Raw genomic sequence first — 21182 nt, 5'->3', positions numbered from 1 at the left:
CGCGCGCAAAACAAGTGCGAGATACGCAATTGTTTTACCTACTGGGGAGGTGACAGAAAAAAATGTAACGGGCACCGTAAGAGTTTTCAAAAAAGATCAATAACTTTAAAAAACGCGTGGTTACCCCTATATTATGTTATGAAATGGAAGTGGCAATCCTATTCAACACGTGATTAGTTTGTGGTTGTGAGCAAAAGTTGTTTATAATGTATTTTAGCTGAACCCGAGGAAGGCTGTCGGAGACGCTAAAAGCGCTGTTGCAACGATTTTGTTATTAAAAATATATCAAAAATCGTTTTTGTGTCGCCATTTACCATGCAGTTTTAAGATCTTTGTATATGTGTTTGCTTTTCTGTATGTAAAGGCGAATTCTAAGGAAATATGTGAAGAAATATCTTTTTCTTCTTTTGTCAGAAAAATGCTGATGTCAGCACTTTTGTTGAAATTCAAGGCTAATTATCTCGAAAAAAATGCGTGGCTACCCCCAGTTTTCTTTGTGGATTCCAATAGCCCTTGTAAAGATGTACTTTTTCCGCGTGGTCCAAACCTGGCGCAAAAACCTTTGTATTTAGTAGGCACCGTCCTTAATTTCTATGGCAACCGTTAACCCGGTTAAGGTCATTCCACTGAAATAGAACCTGCACTGAGATTTTTTTGAAACTTTACCTATTGATTGTTTATATTATAAGAACTTATATTTTGAAATGAAAATGAGCCCCCATGTTATTATGACTCCTGGTTTATACCCAATAAATCCCTATAATAGCACCATGATTGTAGTCACGATTGCTTGCTAAATTCACGTTTCTACACTGAGAATTGGTCCATATTTATTTTACACAGAGAAATTTATTACTCAATTTAAAACAAGACAAAAAAATGATAGGTCACCATACTCGTTTGCGAGAAAATGACGATTTACCTCTATGGCGAGGTCCAGCCGTGAAGAAAAAGCCGCCATTTTTTAATGCGCGCGCGCTAATCACGCGTGAAATTATGCGCAGCAGGGATGCGCAATCCTAGAGAATGACCTCACGCGCATGCTCCGAAGTGACGTCAATGTTTATAAAGTTGTTTCATGGCTGTCAAGGTTTACAAAGGTCAGGGCAGAGCTGGTTAACTAATAGCTCCATGGAATAAAGATGGCTACGGTCTAAGGGAAAATGTCTTGTTAAGTAATTCGGTTTGATGCCATTTATACGATTTGAGCGCGCCCTTCTGGAAAGCTAAAGGACCGGTTAAAAGGCTATTTTCAGCGCAGAATAAGTTTTCTTGCATCTTCAAGCTAGAGTTAAAACTGGATTAAGGTATGAAAAGAAAAGAACAGGAGCTGCTTGAGCGGGCTGGAGGAAATGAGAGTTGGGAGGAAGAGCCAGCTGATCAACAAGCTGATGGCTCGGAAGATGACTTTGACCGAGAGTTCTGGATTAAGGTATCAAACTTTTATGATCTTTTAAATAATTTTTTTAAGAATTTGAATAGCGAGGTTGGATTGTGTGATATTGATGAGGTAAATTATAATTTGAAAAATACAGAGATATTGTTATTGGTTAACATTTGTCAGAACCCATAGTACTATAAAAATATTAATCAAAGCTATAACAAAATTCTCGAACGTGATTGGCTATCAGCAGCCCGATTTGAGCATTAATTGGACAGTGTATACGCGTCATGCTTGTAATTGGACAGTACTCCTCATTTTGTGCGGGCTGTTGCGGTGCACTTTGTTGAGTAAATTGCTGTGTTTTTCAGCATTCATAACGACATTTAATTGTTCAGCGCTCAATCGATGGTTTGTTCGTTTCTCGAATTTTGTCATAGTTTTGATTAATTGGTGACAGGACATCGTGTTGTCCAATTCAGTCTGTAATCATACTCATGATTAACAAATCGGACTCCCGCTTCGCGATCGTCCGATTTTGTTAATCACTCGTATGATTACAGACCGAATTGGACTCCACTCGGTCCTATTACCATTATTAATCAAAACTATAACAAAATTCTTGAACGTGATTGGCTATCAGCAGCACAATTTGAGCATTAATTGAACAGTGTATGCATCATACTTGTAATTGGACAGTACGCATCATTTTGCGCGTGCTGTTGCGGTGCACTTTGTTGAGTAAACTGCTGTGTTTTTCAGCATTCATAACGACGTTTAATCGTTCAGTGATCAATCGATGGTTTGTTCGTTTCACGAATTTTGTCATAGTTTTGATTAATTGGTAACAGGACTTCGCATCGTCCAATTCGGTCTGTAATCATACTTGTGATTAACAAATCGGACTCCCACTTCGCGGTCGTCCGATTTTGTTAATCCCTCGTATGATTACAGACCGAATTGGACTCCACTCAGTCCTATTACCATTATTAATATAACATAACTAAATTATAATCACTATTCATAAGTATATAATATGTAAATGATTTTATGTAAAATTAGGGAGGGCCATGTTGTAAACTACTGGGCAACCAGTAAATTATGTTACCCTTGTTAAATAAAGTCTTTTTGTTTTGTTTGTTTGTTTTTAAAGCAAAGCGCACGCTCTGATTGTTTAATTCATTGTCTACTATTTTCCCATGGGTGTACGCTGCTGACGTTTGTACTTATGTCATGTACCTCAATAAGAGGACTTCTTTTGCTCCAAATATACATGTGTCAATGTTAGGTTATAAAAACAAAGCCACAGCTGTACACTATTGAGTTTTAGTATAAATCTACTAGTGTTCTATCACGAATGCCGGTCACTGATTGGCTATGCTACTCACTATCTATTCTGTGATAGATAGTGAGTAGCGTAGCAGTGTTTCCCTTGTTAGCAAAATGAAGGCTGCTTCTTGCCAGTTTTGAAGTGTCTGTAAAGAGGGTTTAGATCAAGTTTTGAATGACTAGTAGATTTATACCAAAACAATTAGATTATTCACTCTCAATTTCTATGCGTGGTAGTTGACTCGGGCTGCGCCCTTGTCAACTATCATGCGATAGAAATCTCGAGCTCATAATCTAATTGTTTAATGGATTCACTTGGAAGGTTTGCTAAGCACTCAAAAAGCTAGAGTCACACAGGGCTATCGCCTAAAACGACTCTTACATTTCTTCTTCATGCTTAGCAACCTCCTGCTTGCATCCAAAACTCCATAGTGCACATGTAGCATTTACTATTTGTTAAAACTAAAGATATCTATTCAGTATTGGTTTGTACTCTCTTGAACACAACAGCCTAACATATAGACAAAATTAATGTTTAGGATGAACAAAACTAAATAAAATTGTTCTCCCTGGTTAATGTATGTATGTATGTATGTATGTATGTATGTATGTATGTAATGCATGACACTTAAAATGGATATAAAAAGCCAGAAGAACATAAAAATTGAAAACTGATAAGGTAGAAAAATGTCAAATTTTCATCTTGTGAAAAACATGCTGACACACAAACATATGATAATATTTTTAGGTTCAACAAAAGAGAAGTGAAGGAATGTCATGGAACAGAGCCATGGATGAAGTGCGAGTTGAAAGGCTGATTCAAAAATACAAAGACAATGGTGAGCTAGCCAGTGAAGATCCTGCTCTTGTGATGTTAAAAATGTGGCCAGCATCAAAACAATATGAATATTATTCAGATCGCCTTCCAGGCCTTGAACAACTGGTATGTATTATGTATAAAATAACATCCTTATAGTGGAGCTCCTGTGCGCTGAAGTGCCATACCATAGAAAATTTGGTAACCCGTTAATCTAAAAAATTTTGGTTGTCAGCATGACTATCTGTATGTATGTATGTTCGTACATACTTCTGTACGTCTGTTCGCCCCCTTTAGGTAAATCAACGTAAAATGTCACTCTTCAACTATCTAGGAGGGGCAGGCTTACAGCACACATCTTTGATATTGAGCTTCATGTTATGTTCAACTGATACCTGTCAAAACAAGGTATCAGCTGACCAGTATCACATGATCATATTGCAGGCTCAAGTTTAGAGCTCATCAAGGTCACATGGTTTTTTGAAGTTGATTGTTTTCCAGGCACTTAACTATGCGTGATTGGTTGAAAACTTGCCATGACAGTGCAGCACTGAAATGGTTTCCTCATGTATGATTCAAATTTCATGACCTGTTCAGAACTTTACAAGGATGAATTGCTGCTAATCTTTCACTTATTGCCATTTGCACAGTTCAGACAACTTTTAATAATAATAATAATGATGATGATGATGATGATGATAATTTACCAATTTATATAGTGCATATTTACATATTCTGATCAATAGCGCTTTACAATCACCATAAAAATAAAATAAAATAAAATTATAAATTATAAAAATACTTCTTAAAAAGATAAGTCTTAAGACGAGATTTAAAACTGTCAAGCGATGTTGCTTGACAAAGCTCTTCAGGTAGGCCATTCCAGAGTTTCGGAGCTGCTGCAGAAAATGATCTGGCCCCCAGTGTTGGAAGCATCTTACCCTTGGGATGGTCCAGTGAGAGCTTACCAGAAGACCTAACATTATATGATGAATTTGATTTTGTACTAATGACATCACTAAGATAAGTTGGTGCAAGGCCATAAATACATTTAAAAGTCAAAAGTAAAATCTTATAATCAATACGCAAAGAAACTGGCAGCCAGTGCAGCTTATACAGCGCCGGTGTAATGTGACAGAACTTTACAACACCAAGAATAAGTCTTGCTGCTGCATTTTGTACATGCTGATGGATGATGTACTGCACACTACACAAAGAACTTGAAAACTTCCAGCTTTTGTGAACCTGTGTTTATTTACTTGCGAATTTTTTGACTTCTTGGTGATTATATCATGCCAAAAGTAAGAGACATTATTCGTCTATCTTTTACCTTTGATATGATCGATGCTACAGAATGCTTGCTTTTATATAATGTTGATTCTCCCAAAAATCCTGATACTCCATATTAGAGCTACGAACAATTCGATCTTGACCTGATGACAGACAATGAATGCAAGATGGAGTTCATGTTTTACAAAAATGATATATATGAACTGTGCGAAATTTTGAATCTTCCAGACTGAATTGTTTGCTACAACTGCTGAAGAGGTTTGCCTGCCCTTGCAATTATGTGGATTTGATACCAAGATTCGCAAGACCTGAACCTCAACTTTACATGATCTCAAACGCTGGGATGAATTCCATTTACACTAGTTGGATAGATTTGCTATTGGATTTGAACCAGCCATGGTAAAGTCGCCCTCATTTGCAAACATTCAAAGAAGTTATTAATGAGAAGGGGGCGGTTCTCCAAAACTGTTGGAGTTTTATTGACGGAACTGTAAGACCCATCTTTTGTCCAGGCAGAAACCAACGTGTAGTGTACAATGGTCATAAGAAAGTTCAGTCAATTAAATTTCAATCTATTGCAACACCAAACCGCCTAATTGCTAACCTTTATGGCCCTGTGGAAGGAAAAAGGCATGACAGCGCAATGTTGCCGCCATCACAAGTTTGAACCAGCTTTGACGTCTTTCGTTCAACCCTCATGGAGACACCTTATATGTGTATGGTGACCAAGCATACCCACTCCGTCCTCAAGTTCAGGGTCCATTTTGGGGTGTTCAATTAACAAACATTCAAAAAGGCTTGGAATAAGTCAATGAGTGAAGTGAGAGTTTCATTTGAGTGGATTTTTGGCACTGTCGTGAACTATTTTACATTCTTGGACTTTAAGGTAATTCCCCTGAAATAAAACTGCCAACAGATTTTTGTTCGAACTTTGTCCACTGAATATTTATCATATGAGAACTTAAGCAAACCACGACGACGACGACAGCGAGAACGTCATCAAGCAAAACGGTGCCCATGCTTGTTAAGGAGCAGTGAGGCATTAAAAATGTCCCATTTTAGCATTATTTAATGCTTATTACAAGAACGCATTCCAAGTTATTGTAAACTCTTTGTGAGCCCAGACTCATGAAAACACACCTCAAACTACAGTCAACACTTGTGTCGGACACAAATAGACTTTTTAAGTTTGATTTTGACAGACAGCTGAATCCTTGTTAAAAATTGGAACCAAATTGCTTGCCACGGCTATCAAACTGCAAAATAGAAAAGACTACAGTGCAGCTGCCATTTTCCTTATTTATTCAATTTTCAGCAATAGAAATCAGATCAGTCTTTTCTCACGCAAAGCTAATGATTAGTTGATTAAAATGACTGAAAAAAAATTTGGGGTGCCCAAGCTCGTTAGTGAGCTATAGCCATTTTTCAACTGATGGAACTCAATATCAAGGCAAATTTGCCATGTTTTCAATGTGCACGTGCATGAACGTGCGCTAATGACGCCATAAATTATGCGCAGTAAGGATGCGGAATGCAAATGTGAAGAATCACCTTAAAGATATGCCTAAGTTCCTTTGGCAAAATGTATATTACATGTGCTCTAATGCACAATGCTCGGGCATGTTTGAATGGCACCCCTACTTCAACATTTTTCCATATTTTCCCCTCAACTGTCCAAGACTACTTTCAGTGATAAAAGGAACATTGCTTAAGGTGGCTCAAAACAGTTTCAAATTCAGCACTTAAATTTTAATGGATCATTATAACCACTCTTTATCAGTTGATGCTATATTCATGGTATCGAAAATCTGCCCAATCATTGGTGAACGCATTGTTGTAACTTTTGAGACAAAATAGGTTACCATAGCAACAGTACGACCTGCTAAAAACACCCTCGTAATTACAGCTTAAGGGGCTTATAATTCAAAAGCGGCACATTGAATTTTTTAACGCTTTAAATTTTAATTTTTTTCAATTTTGCAGATGTCAATCTTGATTTTCTTATAGAATTCTCATACTAAAGAAAGAGTGTAGTTTAATGAGCAGTTTGTAGTTTAGTACAAACAATTTAAGCTACTTTAAATGATCATTGCCATGTGACAACAACTTCCTAATTTCCTTAGCTTCACGTGTCCTCTAAAGGTCCAAGATGAAGTTCATACATCTTAAACAACTTTTAACGATCACATAACGTTTTGCAATAAAGAGCTATGTAACAGTCTCTGAACGGGAACGTTTTTAAAAACTTTTCCAGATAGTTCTATTTGTCTGCAAACTTTTGTAGCAAGGTCATAAGTGCCTGGGTTTGCTGCTCTTGCTGTTGCAATAAAGCCATATTCATATTTTGCAGCTGTTGCTGCTGATGTTGCTGCAATTGAGTGGCATTCTGCTGTTGCTCTACTCTTTCCTCAAATTCTTTAGCTCTTAAATTCAACTCAGCTTCTTTCCCCTCCTTCTGCATTTGTAGTTCTCATTTCCTTAACTCCAGTTCCTCCAACCTTTGCTGACAGTCAATTTCAACTCTTTCTTTCAGGAATGTCATAGTGTCTGCTCCACTTGCTCTTTTCTTTTTTTTTTTCTGTTTTGGTTGGCCATCTTGGCTTCTCTCCTGACTTTGTTTAAAGGTTTCCAAACTCATATTTCGCATTTCGTCTGCTTGAGAAGCTTCTTCTTGTATTTTCTTCTTTTTGGAATCATTCAGACTCTGCCTCATCAAATAAGGAGATTATTTCTTCCATCATCACATCCTCTTCACTTGGCTCGGGAGACATTCCGGACGCTTTTTCCTCCTCAGAAACTTCCTTCCTGAAGTGCCTTTCAAGAAGCAGGTATCTCTCGGGCTAGTGATTAGGACAGAAGCCACTGGCCTGACTGGAAACTCCACTATCCCTAGACTTTTACATAATATTATCATGACTTTCTTTGCTTTTGAATCACTGTCGTTTTTACTAGCTATTTCTGGGGTATTTTCACTCCTTCACTTGTTCACTTCTCGTTAATTTATTTACTAATCCTCTGGGCCCAGTTGTTCTCGTTTCTCTTGAATAAGAGTGTTTTCACTGTCCATGTTTTCTGGAGTTTGACATTTGTCAAAGCCAAAATTGAAGGACAAAAAATGATAAGAGAAACCTTCACTGAAAAGTTACAAAATTGAAATAAAAATTTACGCTAATCCTGGATTAGCTTTATTGTACTTTGAACAACCTGGCCCTGACCGCTGCATGTAGTCTTCCTTAAACATTAGTCAGAGTGTAGCTTAATCTCTATTTGAAAGAACAGTTATTTCTCACAATAATATTTGCATTTAGTGGTAAATTACCAGTAAGTAGTAAACTACCATTGATATGTGGTTTCTTGCAGATTAATAGACTTTTGGAGATCCTATTAAAGAGTGAACTCAATGCAGACAATAGATATGAGACATTCAGAGATGAGGAAGATAAGACAAAGAAGACATTGATGCACTATGCAGCTGAGCTTGACTTTCTGCATGTCACTAAAACACTTGCGAAAAAATGTCCTCGCTTGTTGGTTCTGAAAACAAAAGCTCAAGCTAAACCTGAGAAGAAGCGAGGTTTACTACCAGTTGAGTTGGCGTTGACAATGGAGAATGATGATGTGGCAGCATATTTGATAAGAATGATGCGCCATGAAAGGTAATGACTGAGTTCAGTTTTCTACACCTAAGAGTTATCAGTCAGTATATATAACAAACAGACTGCGGACTGTGGATTGCAGACTGGGGGTAACATGCAGATAGGGGGCCTGTATCTCTTACTGTTAGGGTGTTCAGCCTCAAAAGGTCCACAGCAGGAGCTTTGGTGGTACCTTTAAGAATATTTAGGTGGGAGATAATGTTTTGTTTTACAATAATAGGTGCATACTGTATGAGGGGTTCTCTTCAAAATTTCTGATGAGCACTGCCATACTTTTTGAATGGGACCCCCCCCCCCCCCCTGTCAGGGTAAAATGAAGACTGCAGTCTGTAGACTTGTTAACTGAATTGTGTTTACTTACCATTCCTTCATTGGGAGCTAACCATAAAAAGGCTAACCTGAGTGATATTCAGGCTAACCTGAGTGCAGGCTTCCCCTGTGATTAGCCTGAATAATCCTTTTTACTGTCAGCTCTTGATAATGGAAATATTGCAATATACACTTAAAAAGTCTGTAGTCTGCAGTCTGTATTTTACCCTTGGTCTGCATTGTAACGATAATACCATAATAAATAGTATTTTTAGCACCTGAAAATCAATAAAATTATTCCAAAAAGACTTCCTTAAATATATGAGTCTTAAGCCAAGTTTTGTCTGATTTTCTGATATATATTCAGTAAGTCATTCCAGGGTTGTGGGAGGTGACAGCAAAAGCTGTAGGTCGATAAGACTTCAAGATATATCTGGTACAGTTAAGACAGAGAGATGTAGATGAACAGAGAGTTCTTGAAGGACGATAGAGGCCTATCAATTCTTGTCCTCAATTCTTACCCTCAGTCTGCAGTCCACAGTCTGTATTTTACATTGACCATAAGAATTACTTTCCTCACAGTTGCCAAATGGCATCTACACCCTTGGGGTCTGACATTCCCTACCTTGAGTTTGAATGCTTGATTTCCCCAATGGGTAGCACATAATCTGTACATATGTGTCATACTTTGATTCAACTCATTAATGTTGATATTTTATTTCCATCAGAGCACAGAGTTTGTTTTCATGGAGACCAGGTGATATGTCAAGTCCTCAGCCATCTTTTTTTAGCTTCAAGTCAATAATTGAGAATTCCAGAATGAAGGTGAGAAAACATAATATATTTTCTTTGGCCAAAGGATGATGAAAGGAAGTAAAACCATTACCTTGGTGTGTAATCTTGGTTAAATAATCAGAGATATTAGCTGCATAAGCTACTCTAAAATCCGAGGGTAAATAAAGTAACGTATGTATGTATGTAATCAGACTAACCTTCACCAGAGGAAAGGGGGAAGCATGATCATGAGGGGATATGGAATAAAATAAAATAAAAAGACAAATTTGCAGTAGAAATGGACAGCCAAAAATCATTTACTAATTAATGACTTACCATTACTGTAGTAATATTTAGTAACTGTCAGTGTTGTGAAGTTGCAAATGTTTTTAGAAATCCGTAGTTGCCATATTAGACCAGATGGTGAACCCACACTGGCCACACCTACCAAAGCGCAAAGACAGCTATGACAATCAAGAGGAAGAGGAGGGAATTGAAGGTGCATGGAGCACCATCCCTGACGATCCATTGAACTATCACTTTTATTACTACATCCTGGATGGTGACGAGGCAGGCCGACCTCCTAAAGTTATGGCCTCAGAGGGAAACAAGCTGACAGATAATGAATATTTTATGCGGGGTGACAAGTCTTGTTTACATCTTATTGCAAAAAGCAATAATAGGGTGAGGAAACATTAAAAATCTTAATCTTTCACTAAAGTGTGGTAATCTTTTCAGAATTACAGTACCACTCAAGTTTTCGTCTGTTAGGATGTGGAAAGACCTCACAGTTGACAAAAGTTCTTTTACAAATTCACCACATTGGAAATTTCTGAACCTCATTCTGGACAAATGTGACCACACAAACACAGCATTCTTGCTGAGGTGTGAAAGCAGTATCAGTCTGCAAATCAGCCAAGGCAAAAGGTATTAAGGTTTTTGGGTGTGTTTTTGACACACCCATATTTGAGATTTTAGCTAAAAAGTTTTATGATAGTTTTTTGTTCCATTTGCTTTTATTTTCAGGAAGCCTTGCAACATCCAGTTGTTAGAATGCTGATAAAAACAAAATGGCAGAGCTATGGACACTGGTTTCTAAGGTAAACATATCCTTTCACTCTAATAGGCCTTTCGACGCCTAATTAAGAAATAGAAAACATGAACTGTGTTTCTATCAAGTTTAAGTATAAATCTACTAGCATTCTATCACGAATGCTGTTCTAGGATTGGCTATGCTACTCACTATCTATTCTCTGATAAATAGTGAGTAGCGTAACAGTGTGCCCTTGTTGACATAATGACTCGGGCTGCGCCCTCTTCAACTATCGTGTGATAGAAATCTTGAGCTCATAATCTAATTGTTTAATAGAAACAAGAGTGGAAGTTTGGGAGAACAAGAAATGTTTGGAACACGAGGCGACAGGAGAGTGCTTCCACAGCTTTTTTGAGTTCTCCCAAACTTCCACGAGCATTTCTATTTAAGGTGGCTCAAAACAGTGTCCAGCACTTAGATTTTGATGGGTTGTTATAACCACTCTTTATCACTTGATGCTACAATTATGGTATCAAAAAACTGCCAATCATTGGTGAACACATTGTTATCATTTTCATGACATAGTAGGTTACCATAGCAACAGTATGACCTGCTAAAAATACCCTTAATTACGGGTTTAGGGGCTTGTAATTCAAAAACGGCACAGTGAAATTTTTTTATATCATCAAATTTTGATGAGCATGATGAGATGCAACTTTTAGCAAAATTTAAAAGGTTCTGTAGGTAGGGTTCAGAGCGACCTTGCATTTTTGCAAATTTAAGGTGGTTCTGAACCCTATGTACATAATTTTTTGACCCTTGACAAAAGTTGTGTCTTATCATCGAAAAAATGGAAAACAACTTGTTTACTTTGCTCATCAAAATCTAAATTCTCTTTGCTTGCGCCATCATTGCGTCAACAGTTCTGTGTTTCTATCGAGTTATAAAAACACGACTTTTAACCAATCAGCGCGCGTATTTTCTCAAGGCTGTTTAATAAATAAAGTTTTGTTTTGAACATTCGGCTGTTTCGCAAAAAAAAACGAAATAAGCGCCCTGTCCCGAATAAGCGCCCTTTCTTGAATAGGTGCTCTTCCTTGAGGTTACTAAAAGTAAATAAGTGTACCGGAAACTAAATTGAATCCTTACGTATGGTAAGTGCAGGTAGTTCAGACGTTTTCAACAGGCAGAATCTTGTAAAAATCGCTATTGTCTTCTCACAGTTTGTTCCCCCTTCAACAGTCTAAGTAATATCTTCATATTTGTCTTTTAGTATTTTCTAAGGTGAATTTCATGTAGGATCGTTTTGATCCCAAATACTGAGCAATCCTTGAAGTGAGATTTTACTGAGAGTTGCCCTCTACCAGCACCAAGCCAGCAATTTTTCTTTCCTAAAAAGTACCGCCTAACGACATTTATCTCTGTCACTTTAATTTTTTTTCTTTAATTTTAATTTTTTCTTTAATTTTTTTCTTGTACAGCCTACAAGCCGGATTTCATGTGATTTTCTTGCTCCTCTTGTCGTATTCTCTAATGTACGGCTCAACAAGACTGGACCCCACACTTTACAAGGGTGCTGCTGACTCACTGCGTGGCTTGTGTGAACTTCTAACCCTTGTGATGGTCGTCGTTTATGCCTGTGAAGAAATCAATCAAATCAGAAAGTAAGTATTGGTCAGGAAAAATGCACGATTTACTGAGCCCTGTTAGGGAAAAATCTTGCATTTGACTGAAAATCCGCTTAATATCAAGACACAGTACTGGTGCTAATTTCAAAGGGCTTTCGCTCAGTTCGTTGGCACTTGAAATTCACCAACAACTTACAGTTGTTTTCAGACGGTTAGCCTTCATACCTAGATAGCGCTCAGGTTAGCCTCAGTGCTATTGATTTGACAGTGGTTAGCTCAATAATTGTAAGGGTTGACCCTACATACATCAGTGTCCCACATTGACTCTTACCTGCTGTGCCATTATTTTCGTCATTTTAAACATAGTCATAGTTACTGTAGTTTTAAACACGCCCATATTTATGTCGTAAACCTAGCCTAAAATCTAAAATGAATAATGTTTATTTGGCCTGAAACAATATGCACTAGGACAATGGGGAATAAAAAATTCCCTGATGTGAACAAGACATAGCCAGGTGACCCTCACGCTTGGATTGTGCACGCTTCGAAGCTGATGTTTGTCGAGTTTCTTTGTGACCTTCTTTGTTTGTTGTGCAGCACCAGAAGCCTTGGGTCTTTTCTTGGATTCTTTTCATCGGTCCTCAGGAAGTTTTCCATTGAGTTGTTTAATGTTCGTTAATCGATTTCTTGCTACGTTGAATTTTTCCACCTGGCTTTCTCGTCTTTTGGTCCGCCATCTTGGTATTTAATCTTTACCTTGTTTTGCGGTCTGGTGGTCTGCTGCTTCAGCAAGTCCTCTTCAGCTGACTTACCTGTCCCCATGCTAAGCTCGAATCTACATTCTGGGCGCTTAGATTTCTTCACTTTGCGTTTTTTGGTCGGTAACCTATCGTATTGTTTTTACGTTCACCGTTTGTTTTTTCTGTCATTGCCTCTGTACCGCTTCAGTTTTCTATTTTCTGTCCTGGCACACGCAGGGCTTCTCTTTTTTTCACGTTTTCTGTTGTTCTTACTGTTCTGTTGTTATTGTTCAATCACAGTTGGTCACTGACTTTTGAGGCTTTTGGAATTGTGCAGACCTTCCTGGGGTTGTATATAGTTTGAAGTCTTAACCCATTGACTGGGTATCACTGGGAAGATCTTTTCATCCTGCAGAAGTTGAGTATAGATGATACCCATTTTGGTCAAAAGCGATGACGTCAGAAGTGGAACAAAGGCCAAGCCTCGTCACGGCCGGTTACGGGCGGTACGGGAGTCAATGGGAGTCTTTATTTTGCTTTATAATAAAGTTTTCATATAACGCGCGCTCTGATTGGCTGAAACAGCGTGCTTTATCAGAGAACAGAGCACGGGTTGATGACGGTAAGTTGGCTTCCAAATTTTTGCTTCGGAATTTTGACAAATTTGACCCAAATTAAACATTCCCTGTGACTCAGACAAACGCACTGGAAGCGAGCTATTTTTCTGGAGTAAATATGGCTCACAGAGACCATTGTTAGCAACAGTAGTGTTAAAACTATACTAAAATAACAAGTTTTGCTAGATTCCCGCCGACAAAACATGTACAGCTGTAGCGAAATACACAAATTCTCAACCTAAACAGTGCTTCGATAAAGACATTAATTTTGTTACGAAGGCAGAAATTATACTAAGAAGTAAAACAACGACAGAAAACAATTGAACTGTCTCTGTTTATGATGAGAAGCTTTATTTTTGTAAATTTACAATTAAAAATGCTCATTTGCTCAAACAACACTTACATGCAGTGTAGTAACGCTCGTTCTCCGGTCATCTCAGCGAAGTAAACCGACGAGTGGTCAGTGCAAAACTTGCTCTGATATTCTCTTCTGTGCTCGAAGTAGAACCAGTGGGAGCCGTTAAGTCTTTCTAACTTTTACGCTAGTTCGGGCAATCTTGCTGCATGCGGCTACAAGCCGTAAATAACTGTAGCTCCTTTCAAATTCAACCCGGCATTTCGCATTTTCATCCACAAGCTTTGAGCTCCGCGTTTCGTTATTTCCACTGGAAAAGTGCTCGTTTTCATGGGCCACAATACAGCCGGATTCCTCTTGACTATAAACCTTTACCTGCCTTGAGATTCGTATTTAAAAATTAACTTAAAAGCGAACTTTGAAGGCATCGTTCTTCTCTCGAAAGCCGCTCAAACTTCTCGAAACTGAAAGCTTAGCTGAAGTCCAGTTTGTGATTGACAGCTGTCGCTTCGTTAGCCAATCAAATTATTTGAACAATTCTAACAAGGATTGTGATTGGCTTATTTTAGCGTGCTTTATCAGAGAACAGTGCACGGCCGACGCCACTTTTGCTCGTTTGGAAAATAAAGTTTTGTTTGAAAATTCAGCCGAATGCGTGGGGAAATTATCTGATTCTTTATCATAAAACAAATAAAGAAGCCTCGACTGTGCTCTGTTCTGTTGTAAAGCACTTAGGAAGCGGTAGAACACTCAAGAAGTAGGGAAAAACACTCGACTACGTCTCGTGTTTTCCCCTACACTTCTTTCGTGCTTTACCGCTTCCTGCGTGCTTTACAACAGAACAGAGCACAGTCGGGGCTTCTTTATTTGTTAACTGGAACATTGTTGGACTTTTCACTTATGCAGATGTCCGTCCTTGAGAATGGCATTTCCGGTCATTGGGGAGCTTTGGGTCAGATTTTGTTCAAGCCTGACATCTTGGATCTTTGCTTCACCTGGGTGCTGACGTCATCAGGTTATCCCGCCTCCTTGCGTGATATTCTGCGATTGATTTTAGATTTTAGGTTAAGTTTACGACATAAATATTGTATTTTCCGCAGGAAAATTGATATTTATAAGTCATACTTACCAGATATCTAAAAGATTTGGTTCACTCTCATTCCTACCGGCACGTTGCTACCTCCCCGCGCACTTCCACCGCCTGAGTTCGCCACACATCAAAAGTGAAGTAGGAAAGCCTGGTCACCTGGCTATGTCTTGTTCACATCCGGGAATTTTTATTTCCCATTTTCCTGGTGCATATTGTTTCACGGAAAATTAGCATTATTTATTTTACTTTTTAGGTATGTATTATTATAAATATCAATTTTCCTGCGGAAAATAACATTTTCAAAACTATATTTACCTTCACCCTGGAAATGGCACTAGAAAGTGCGAACACCATTGGATTCAAAGCATTTGCTATAATTTGCAGAAACGTTAGGTTACAAGCATCTCCCATTTTGTCTTGTGTCTTCCAGAGAAGGGCATTCGTACTTCAAGGAGTGGATGAACCTGTTTGACTGGTTAGGCCAGCTTCTAATCCTCTGTTTAATTCCGTTGCGTTACTCTGACAGTAACGCGCAGTGGTTGGTGGCCTGGCTAGCTTTCCTGTTCAATTGCTTGGGGATTTTTAAGTTTTCTTGCGTGACAAGGTAATCTGAAAACTAAGTTAGCCTGTGTGTGCCTGGTTTGACAATCTTGAGGAAATCATCTTAAATTCAAATATTTTTGCGGCTTGCCGCGTTGTGGAAACCAGTTGCGCTTCTGTTAAAACCTGAGTGAAATTCCCCTGTGTACTAATCTTGACAGACTGCCATCGGTTCTTTCTATACATTTCTTTTAGCGCCTGCGTAGTAGGCATTCACTTTCAAAAGCACACGAAGAGAATGAATTTTAAAAACTGCGAGCGAGTGCAAAAAACTGGGAAAAAATAAGGAGCAGTGGCAGGGGGTGGGGCGAAAAAGATGAATCCTTTCCTCCTTTCCTCCTTTCCCCCTTCTCCTCCTTTTCCTGCTCAGCTCCCCCACCCCCGCTTCCCTCCTTCACTTGCTCACCGCAGGCGCGCTCGTTTGCTCGTTCGATGTTCTCGCCTGGAAAATGAAAATGAAACGTCTACAGGCTACATTTCTTTCAGTTTTTAGAGATAGTTATTTTTTCCTTCTTATATATCAAGCTACAGTATTTGCTCCCTTCGCTCTCTCTGTACTTCGCGCTTAGAGGTCTTTGATTACAGTTGAACGAACTCAGACTAATTACGTAAGCTCATTTTTCTAATCAATAATTTCCTGTATTTGTAGGACCACAGGATTATACACAAAAACCTTGGCAAAGATCATTAGACAAGACGTGACAAGATTCATGGTAGTTTTTGCTGTGGTTTTTCTCTCCTTTTGTGGTTCGTTGTTCTTGTCTCTTCATTCTTCCACGCAAAGCCAACAATTTAGGTGCGTGCATGTTATTTACTTGGCCAGTCTCACCTTCGGGCATTTATGGTGCTCTTCTTCAACCGCTTACGCTGCTAACGACAACGGCAAAAAAGAAATCACTAGTCGCGTTTATTCGTGTGGAATTGCGGGCTTTGCAATCTCGTTCCCAGAGTCTACGTTCCCCTTGACCAGCGGTCGGAAAACGAGAGCTCTGGGAGCAACCATTTCAGACATGCGCCGTAGATGCAGACTGCGCAGTGAAACCGGTTAGGTAGAATCACCAGAATTCGGTTATTTCAAAATGGTTGCTCCCAGAGCCCCCGTTTTCCGACCGCTGGTCAAGGGGAACGAAGACTCTGGGAACGAGATTGCGGGCTTTACTGATCAGTGGACCGCCTTTACGCATGCGCAGGGGGCAATCTTGCAACGTCGAGATTTTAATTTGTGCTAAGAACGCGCGCGAAAAATTCCTTATACACGAAGCTAATATTTCAAAAACTGATCCGGTGACCCTACTTTGTTAATGCAAAAAAGTATTCTACAACAAAAGTGGAATGCATGTGAAAAATTGTAAAAAAATTTGTCGAGTGGAATTTCTCAAACTTGCAAATTTCCATTTTCCTTTTTTAATTTAAGCAAAATCTGCTCCACAAATTTTTTTTATAATTTTCCCTGTTTCTTCTTCTTTGGCTAATAAAAAGATTTTTGAAAGTGGAGAATGATCATCGCAGTAAATTTTCCAATTTAAGCAATTGGAAAGAAGAAGCCTGAAAAAATCAGAGCTTCAACGGGATTCGAACCCGTGACCTCCGCGATACCGGTGCGATGCTCTACCAACTGAGCTATGAAGCCAGACATTGGAAGCGAGGTCAATTTATTGAGTTCATATCTTCCCGTGAGGAGTGAAATGATGTGAAGTTTATAAACTTCACATCAAAAAGATTTTTAGAAGAAAAAAAACATGGGGTCACTGGCTTAGTTTTTAAGACAGATGCAATTGATTGTAAAAAGTAGGTCAAGTTTGTTGCTATGCAACAGAACAGTGCAACCTTAATTTATGACTGAAACACAATGAAAGGTACAGTGGAGAGTTACTTTAAAAAGATAGCACAGCCATTCAGAACAGTACAGTTCCAAGCCTGAAAAATCACACCTAGTTCTAAAGTCTCCAAAACACAGAAAACTGTTTTGAGCCACCTTAAAAGAGAACCTCATATCCAGTCTTTTTCCACCAGTCATTTGTGTTACTCTCCCTTCAAGCTTCACAGAACAAACTTTTCTTTTTACGCGCTCAATCTATTACGTCACTCGAAAGACGAGTTATACCAGTCCCGAAAAATTCCCTGCTGATGACGTAATTCTATAGAGATCCATGCTGAGGTGGTTGCTACTTGCGCGTGAGAATTTAAACCTAGAAAAAGCCCTTTTGAAACACTGCAAATTTTAATTTAAGCGACATTTTAATTTTTAGTGGCTTCGTGGATGTGTTGTTAAGCGGTTTTCGTGCGCTTTCTGAACAGCAGCCAATTGCTGAAGATTACTCAAGTTTCAAGTAAGTGTCAACTGTGTTTATTTCTTGTTAGATGCCAGCCAGGATTGTTTGTTTATTTCATCCCACACCACCCCACCCAACTCCAAATAGGAACAGTTGTATTGGGGTTTGCTTTGCTCCCAGAAACCAGTTTGGCCTTAATCACTGTTACGTTTTGTGTGGCACTAAGTTTGTGCTGTGATCTCACCTCTCTTGCAGTTGGCTCTCGATTCTGCTGATGTTGGCTTACATGGGAACTGTGCTCGTCATTTTACTCAACATTCTCATTGCACAAATGAGTACAACTTACACGCAGGCCAAGCGAGTGGCTCGTCTAGAGTATGATGTGGATCGTATATTACTTCTCTCTCGTATGGAAAGATGTTCTCTTCTGGTATGTAAGCGTCACGGAATGGATCGCGTTGAACGAGTGTGTGCTATCACTTGTTCGTGACCGCGTGTTTTTGTGATGTCCGTGCGAGCCCTCCCGCGCGCGTGTGCGTGACAGTGAGTATCACTTTGCATCCCTGTTTATCATGAATTTGACTGATTTCTTTTTTTTGTAACTCTTGTCGTCTTTGCAGAATTTACGTGTAAAGTATTATAAAGAAGGAGACTTGATCAGTGATATGAAACTCGCAGAAGGTTGGAAGTTAGATTAAGACCTGATATCATGCGATATACGCCAGCTCAAGCGCGGACCAGGATCATTGTACTGGGTTCCTAGGCAAAACACATCTAACTTTTTTAAAGTATCTTCAAGTACCCTCCCCGGAGATATAAATGGATACTGTGGGATTATTAAGGGAGGTTTGACTAAATCAGGGAGGACCGCGGATCGACTAACACTCCATCCAGTAGAGTTCAAATACTCAACCTTGTGTTTAGTTGCTTCATGCTGCAAAACCTTTCGAAACGGCACAATCTTTCTTTATCGGGCATCATAATTTGCTGTGTTTTAGTTAGATTTATTGCAGCCTGTTTTTCTCTCGAAAATCGGGGAATGGAGTACGGGCGGGGAGAGGATTGGGAGGAGACAAGGATACTTCAGCTCTTCCTCTCCCATGCTGCATTTTTTTCACGTTCGCATTTACATACGCAGGGATAAGCGCTCGTCGGAACCTAAGAGATAAGGCTAGGCCGCGCATAAAAAGCCTCTGGTACCCAGGGAAAAAAGGTATCCAATAAATATGGCTGAGAACAACATTTATATTTCATCTCAAGTAATAGATCCCTTTTTGACGAAGGAACCAAGATAAATGTGTTTTTCTCTGTCAAACGTGTTATGCTTGGGAGCCTCTCAAAGTGTTTAATTGTTTCTTTCTTTCTAGAGCTTCTTGAATTCAGCGAAGACCGTCATCCTTGGGAGTCAGTGGAAGAGAAGCTTAATGCGATCAGGTATGGGTTGCTCGCTGTGCTTGTTGTCCGTCCGTCCATCCCTTCTTCCGTCCCGCTTCTCATCGTCCCTACCCGTCTCCTTTTGTCCCTGCCTCTCTCCCTCCCTCCCTCTCCGTTTTTCTCTTCCTTCTTAGCTCCTGTCTTCATCCCTCCATCCTCTCCTCCCTGTTTTCCACCTACCTCCGTCCCTCAGTCGCTACCTCACTACCGTCGTCTCTTTCTTTGCCCTTGCCATTTTCCCGTCTCTGCCTGCCTCCTTTCCTTTGTCCCTAGATTCCCCCGACGCTTCCTTCCTCTCTAAGTTCCTGCCTCGCTCTCTCTTCGTCCTTTTCTCTCTTCCTACTCCACGCGCTCCCCTTTTTCCTCACTCAACAAACTCACCAATGACATTTCACTCGCTCATTGTATTTCTCTCTGGTGTGATTTTGGTTTTTCTTTTTTTCTTTTTATTATTATTATTATTATTATTATTATTATTATTATTATTATTATTATTATTTCATTTATTTCATTTATTTTTTTTCAGAGACAAGATGCGAAAAATGGTAAAACAGATGAGGGCTGGAAGAGAATGAAGAGCTGCCAGTCAAGATGGTTCGAATACGATTGTTTTGCTTGTCGAGTATTTGCAACATTAAGTCAACAATAACATGGCTTGTTTAACTTCAAAACAGGAATAAATGAAAAGTTAACTGAAACTATCTGGTTGTTATGGCAGTCAATAGAGTAAATGTCGTTTCCGAATCGAAAGTCAACTAATCCCGTAAGGATTCTCGCGCATACTCCTTGCTGACGACTTTTTTCAAAGCAATCCTTTTTTTTTTCCGAGCTCGATTCTAGATCATTCTCGTCCACATAGCCCTTTTCGCTTCTCCTAGCCGTCGGGGCCTTGACACGAGGAGAGAAGCGAAAAGTGCCAATGAGGGAGAGAATAGGGATTCTAGTGCAGAGTAAGGAAGTAAGTAGTAATCTTAAATGAGGATACCAGCATCACAGTACAGTGGTTTACAGAAGGGTCCTCAAAAAATTACCTAAATAAAAATAACAACAAATTAAGAAATATATAAATATAAAAAGAATATGAATTAAAAAAGCTAAAAATATATTTCCAAAAGTTAGTTCATGAAACGGCTTTCTCGTTCTTAAAGCTACTTGTCATAAAATGGCCGTCTGAAGAATGGACCAGAGCCTGTTTGGTCCTTTGCTCTGCTCAAGAAGGGATTACAACGAGAAGGTTTTATCTGGTCGATTACAGTTCGTTTAGAAATCCCATAAAATTGGAAAACCTGAGCGCTTAGTGTTGTATGACGGAGAAGCGTCACCCACGAAGCGATGGTGACTGGATCGATGGTAATAAAAAACCAAAACGAACTCAAAGTTAGAAAAATTCCTCTACTGGTATAAGAAAATACTTTCAACTGATCTGCAGTCCTATGCTCAGGAAACACTGTCGTTTATACTCGCTATTTCTTGGGTATTTCACTCGGTCACTCGTTCGCTTCCTGTTAACATCTTTACCAATCCGCTGACCAGTGCGTACAATGTGACCATTTCAGAGGTTGAGCATTGTACGTGTACTTGGTAACGTAGTTGATTGCGTCAAATGTCAACCCCAGCGCGGGCGTGGCACTCAAACCATGCCTTGCGTGATGCGCAGAACGTGTGCGCACTAACAAATGTAGGCACCGTCCTTAAATGGCAGTCTCTCTAAAAGCGGTCCACTGCATTTCTGGTCGGAAAAAAGTTTTCCCTCAAACTTTTCTCAGTGAATTATCTTGGGTCATAAGTAAATGCAAAGACTTAAGTTTTGCAAATACGTCAAAATAATTTTTTTAGAGCTCAAAACAATCATAGCC

At 39.2% G+C, this 21182-nt stretch overlaps 1 protein-coding gene and 2 pseudogenes across 3 annotated transcripts; 2 read left to right on the top strand and 1 right to left on the bottom strand.

Annotated features, from left to right (window-relative positions):
• Nucleotides 1–861: 861 nt before the first annotated feature.
• On the top strand, nucleotides 862–20024 carry LOC110062257 (uncharacterized). 3 transcript variants are annotated; one of them, XM_089287128.1, is made up of 14 exons: nucleotides 865–1432; nucleotides 3459–3653; nucleotides 8178–8473; nucleotides 9511–9607; nucleotides 9950–10240; nucleotides 10583–10656; nucleotides 12071–12253; nucleotides 15450–15623; nucleotides 16269–16415; nucleotides 17869–17949; nucleotides 18148–18322; nucleotides 18513–18573; nucleotides 19260–19326; nucleotides 19853–20024. In XM_089287128.1, the coding sequence occupies exons 1-14, from the start codon at nucleotides 1310–1312 to the stop codon at nucleotides 19899–19901; spliced, it is 2013 nt and encodes a 670-aa protein (XP_089143254.1). In that variant the 5' UTR covers nucleotides 865–1309; the 3' UTR covers nucleotides 19902–20024. The 3 variants fall into 3 exon arrangements, 2 of the variants coding, with proteins under 2 accessions (XP_089143254.1, XP_089143255.1); XR_016206491.1 differs by lacking the exon at nucleotides 18513–18573 and having other exon boundaries at nucleotides 862–1432; nucleotides 18148–18435; XM_089287129.1 differs by lacking the exon at nucleotides 18513–18573.
• LOC149114533 (uncharacterized) lies at nucleotides 4820–6688 on the top strand (annotated as a pseudogene).
• On the bottom strand, nucleotides 7078–8157 carry LOC149114532 (uncharacterized; annotated as a pseudogene).
• Nucleotides 20025–21182: the final 1158 nt, after the last annotated feature.

This window comes from Orbicella faveolata, unplaced genomic scaffold, assembly GCF_042242905.1.
Source record: "Orbicella faveolata isolate gen_17 unplaced genomic scaffold, um_ofav_v1 contig_14, whole genome shotgun sequence".
In the NCBI taxonomy this organism is placed as follows: domain Eukaryota; kingdom Metazoa; phylum Cnidaria; class Anthozoa; order Scleractinia; family Merulinidae; genus Orbicella; species Orbicella faveolata.
This window is presented reverse-complemented; position numbering and strand designations above follow the sequence as displayed.